This window comes from Lathyrus oleraceus, chromosome 7, assembly GCF_024323335.1.
Source record: "Lathyrus oleraceus cultivar Zhongwan6 chromosome 7, CAAS_Psat_ZW6_1.0, whole genome shotgun sequence".
In the NCBI taxonomy this organism is placed as follows: Eukaryota; Viridiplantae; Streptophyta; class Magnoliopsida; order Fabales; family Fabaceae; genus Lathyrus; species Lathyrus oleraceus.
In genome coordinates, this window is record NC_066585.1 from 609,459 (window position 1) to 614,430 (window position 4,972).

Sequence of the window (4,972 nt, forward strand, 5' to 3'; positions counted from 1 at the left end):
TGAGTGGCAAACAAAAAGACAATTGCATTTAAAGCTACCTTATTAGGGATATATGAAGTAGGGATAGACCATGAATGACTTTTATTTCCAAGACGCTTAGCCATCATCATAGTTAGGGAAAATGGAACAGTCAAACAAACAAGAAATAATGGTCGGCCACAATCTGAGTCCCCCGGATCTAGAAAATTAGAGCAAGTTCAATCGAAGTAGAGCATTTTTTTAGACATGTTAGATGATCGTTGACCGATCTTATGAAAATATTCCGCCCTTACACGATTCAGACTTGAGGGGTTGTGTACATGTCCCGTTTCTTGGTATGATATAGAAAAACATTTTGCTCTTACACGACACATGCTTGAGGGGTTGTGTGCATGTTCGACTTCTTGGGCCAGACTTAGCCCGGATCCCTCGAAGCTTGCCCCGATTAATGATTAGTCTAGAAAAACAAGGTCAAGTTGAAATAGATGATGGATGATATCATGGCTTGGGATTTTGGCAATCAATTTGATTCGCAATCACCCTTAAGAGGTCATACAATTCGGGGACAATCACATTAAATTGTTTATGAGTAGCATTCGTATAATACGAGTGTCATAACTGTTTTATAAAGAGAAGAGCGCAAGGAGAACAAAGATAGATATTTTATGGAGTATTTGACTATGACTTTTCTGACTCTTGCTGGTAAAATCACAACGAACCTAAAAACTTTTGAAAATAATTTTAATTTTAATACCCGAAAATAGTATAGTATATAGTAATGAACGGGCAAGGAAAGAAGGTGTTTTATTTAGTTAGAGGGAATAAATGTGGAAGAAGGCAAAGAAAAAGTGTGCGGTTGGTTAAGAAACTTGGGTAGGAAGCCTCGTGTTAGATGTTGAGATAGATCTCACATCACCTCAGAAATTGCTTGAAATGGAATAAAAGTGATTGATATTATATTGGATATATATGCTTACACGCACCGAATAGTGAGTGAATGAGTGAGCCTATAACTTGGACTTCAATCTTCCTCAGTTTAGTTTCCAACATTGAGAGAGATACTCAAATGTATTGCTTCATGACACATGACAGACCTCACCCCTCACCCAACTCTGATGCTACCCTCTCAACCATTTCTCTCCAAGAAATAGCCTCACCCCCGCCACCACATTACCATCAACTTTTTCTCACACCACAACATGGCTAAGAGATCAGATTTTGCCCAGAAGCTTCTCGATGATCTGCGCCTAAGGAAAGAACGAATCACTGCTACTTCTTCACATTCTAACAACCATTTACCTATAGGTACTTTCATATTTCATTGCTTCTTTTATTTTTATTTCAATCACCCATTTTTCTTCATTTCCTCTCTGCTCTCATATTATATCACTTGTATGGAGTAATCAGATCTCTATATTTAATCATACAGCTCAATAAATTCTTTTTGGTCATTCAAACTTGCCTTTTTAATCAAACATTCAAAGCACTTAGTTTAAAATTTAAATTGTCAAAATTTTCTTGAATCAAAACCATTCAATCAAATGAGGTGCCAGTTTTCACTAATATCACAGGCCTTGAAATGAACCACAATTTCATTTTTGTTTTTCAACGGCTAAAACTAGTTAGTTTCAACATACATGACTAAAGTGACTTGTAAGGCGACGATTTACTAAACAAAACATTACGAGTACACTCTTTCTTGTTCTTTTCAGTACTTCAAATTATAAACACATATGCTCTCGGATACTAGTAAAATAATGATCATTATATCTAATTTTGGCAAAATGTTGAAACAGATGCATATGCTTACACCAAGCAAACCTACAGAGGGTCCACAAACACAAGAGCAAATGAAATTGTAAGTAATGTTTGGTGTTGTGTGTATAAATACATAAATAGCAAAGAGTATTGTGTTGCGTTGGTGGTTAAATAAAAGTGTTTGGTGTCTGTGTGATATCCTGCATGCAGGTTGGTTCCAGATGTGGGGAGATGCTGAATAGGTCTAGCAGAGGGCAGAAATCATTAAAGAGTGGAGGAGACTTGTCAAATCAGATTATTCCATACGGGAAAGCCTATCAGAATAATGGAGGGAAACCAAGGAGGGCCGATTTGTCTTTCACCAATTCAATTTTGGGTTTCCTTCACCAAATTCAAAGGGGAACAATGGATAGAGGAAGCAACTTGGAAAGACAACTAGCTCCAACTAACCGCACCCTCTCTCTTGTGCAGATAAATGAGATATCCAAAGGCGCACAAAAACTAAACCACATATTGAGAGCTTGTTGCTCCACTGGCGTTAACATGGATACATATTCATTACATTTTGCAAAGGAACTATTAAAAGGAGCTATTGATTTGGAGGAGTCACTTGGGATGCTAGTAGACCTGCAGAAAAATTCAGAGTTTATGACCACCTCTCAAGCGCAGAACAAAAATCGAATCACGCTATTAGAAGAAGAGGAGGAAGAGGATAATGAAGAGGATCAGAGAGGGAGGATGGAGAAAATGCAACTGGCACGTCCAACTTTCTCATTTGACAACCAGATGCAGAGAGCAATTACCATCAGCAACTCTAAGGAAGCCAGAAAGATAAAAGTTTCTCAGCAGAAGCGATTATCAACTAACACGGTTGGAGCTGCTGATATATCAAACCAGACGGCAGACAAGGGAAGGATTCCAAACGTAATAGCCAAACTAATGGGGCTGGACAACCTTCCTGAGAAAAAAGATTCAGGTAATAGTAATATTGCATCATCCAAGCACTCTGCCAAAGGAAGCAGCAGCACTAAACTGAAGACCAAACAAACGGACAAGTTGATCAAAGACCAAAAAGTGGCGGTTGGATCCTTCAAAAATCAAAAGGCTTCCTATTATTCCGAGTCTGAGGTGGTTGGAGTAAAACCATTGAAGGGCTTTGACAAGGCCAGCATCATCAACGGTTCTCCTCGTCATGTTGAGGTGATGACGGGAATGAAACAGGATCTTCAAAATAACAGTGGCATGGTGAAGGGAAGAAGCACCAATCGCAATGATCCGGTTCAAAATCTAAATAATATGCACGAAAGAAGACCACAAGTTAAACCTGCCATTCAGGTTGCAAAAGAAGGACACACGATTACGAACAAGCACATGCAGATGAGCAATGAAAAAAAGTCTCGGGATCATCTTGTAGCTCAAAAGTCAATACTCTCCAAAGGTGGAGGAAGTGAAATGACACCCAACTATTCATTAAAACAATCCGCCAATAATGTTCAGAAGAAGAAGCATCAGTCACCCATAAACCAACCCACACCTTTCAAGAAATCAAGTGATGATCATGATCTAGTTGCATCTAATGAGAAAGTAAAAGAAGTTACTGATAGGAAGAAGTCTTCCCCAAAATATCAAGAATTAGAACGAGCTAAAGGGAGGCAAACACTCAAGGATCATAAATTTGCAGCCAGCAAGAAAATAAAGCCTGAAAAGATGGAACAAATGTTAAGTAGAAGAAATGGACAAGAAGCTAGTGATAGAGCATCTGGCAAATTCAATGTCTTGAATGGAGCGGAGCGAAAAAGGTTTAGCATGTTCATAGAACATCAACTGCTTCCTCCTACTACCTTACACAATTCTGGCAGTGGTAAAGATTTCCAAGAACCAGCCAATGATTTGGTAAGCGCTTATTGAGTAATGAGTAGGATCTAAAACCGCCAATTATTGTCATGTGAACAGAATATAACTCAAACAGTGTCACAATATGTCTTTCACAAACTAACACATATACTCCTTCTTTGTTGAACTTAATTTGATTTATAGCAATACCAAGTTGTGAAACCGGCTGCACTCAATTTGCAAGATCGAGCTGTTCCTGAGGCACCACATGAGGGATTCAAGACTAGTGAAGTTGCATACCATAAAAGTAAAACAAATGGTGAGTATAACTAATTCAACACAGATGAATGGAATCAACTTGAGTTCTAGATTTTACCAAGTTTGTTTAATATTACAGGAGTCCGGGAAGACAAAATGGGTGATAAAATACAAGATCAAAATATAAGCATCCAACAACCATTAACAGAAAGTGAAAATCGCCTCAAGTGGATTTTGGTCATGAGTCAATTATTCGTCAATACTGCAGAAGCACTTTTCAGACTAAACATTCCGTTTGGTATTCTTCAAGGTGGTCGTCAAGACAGTCAAGACCAAAGTAGCAAACTGATATTAGATTGTGGCTATGAAGTGATGAAAAGAAAGGGGATTCGGCAAGAACTCAAAGTTCATACTTGTTCAAACATATCATCAATCACAAGTACTGTTAACTTAGTAAGATCCCTAGATGACTTGGTAAGGAAGCTGAATGAAGACATGGAGAAGCTTAAATTGTATGGAAGGAAAAAAAGTAGCCAAGTAGATGGTGAGGACTACCTGCCTAAGATGCTTGAGCATGATGTCTATGATAAATGTCCAGACATAGACTGCATGTGGGATTTTGGTTGGAATGATGAAACATTTGCATTTATCGAAAAATATGATGTTATAAGGGAAATAGAAAAGCATATCCTTAGTGTACTTGTGGATGAGATCACCAAAGATTATTGCATGTTAAAGTGACAACCATACCATACTATGCGGGCAAGCTTTTCATGTGATCATGTTATTTTGAATACAATTATGGTTGCTGTAAGTTTGTAAATTGTATCTGGTAAGGATTTCATAACAGAGAACTTTCATTTAAGATTTAATACATTTCTTATATAATGATTTGTTGACATTACATTCAAATCCAAAGACAACGGGTAGTGTTGTGTTATGCCCCTCTCAGCCTTGAAGTTGGATCACAAAGCCATCCTTATGGGAGGAGAGGCCTATTCGCTTAATCGCTTGTGGACTCAAGTGGTGGTGAATGCGTTTGTTTGTGAGTAATTTCTAGGAGATTAGTGAAGGAGTATTTATAAATGAGTTTTCATCTATTAAATTTGTAATTCTTTCTGCGGAAGTCAAAATAGTGTGTATG

General features: G+C 37.9%; 1 protein-coding gene across 1 annotated transcript; it reads left to right on the plus strand.

Annotated features, from left to right (window-relative positions):
• The first annotated feature begins 945 nt into the window (after nucleotides 1–945).
• On the plus strand, nucleotides 946–4,700 carry LOC127107987 (uncharacterized). Its single transcript, XM_051045350.1, has 5 exons — nucleotides 946–1,284; nucleotides 1,776–1,837; nucleotides 1,948–3,630; nucleotides 3,775–3,889; nucleotides 3,968–4,700. The coding sequence occupies exons 1-5, from the start codon at nucleotides 1,179–1,181 to the stop codon at nucleotides 4,567–4,569; spliced, it is 2,568 nt and encodes an 855-aa protein (XP_050901307.1). The 5' UTR covers nucleotides 946–1,178; the 3' UTR covers nucleotides 4,570–4,700.
• The last annotated feature ends 272 nt before the right edge of the window (nucleotides 4,701–4,972 follow it).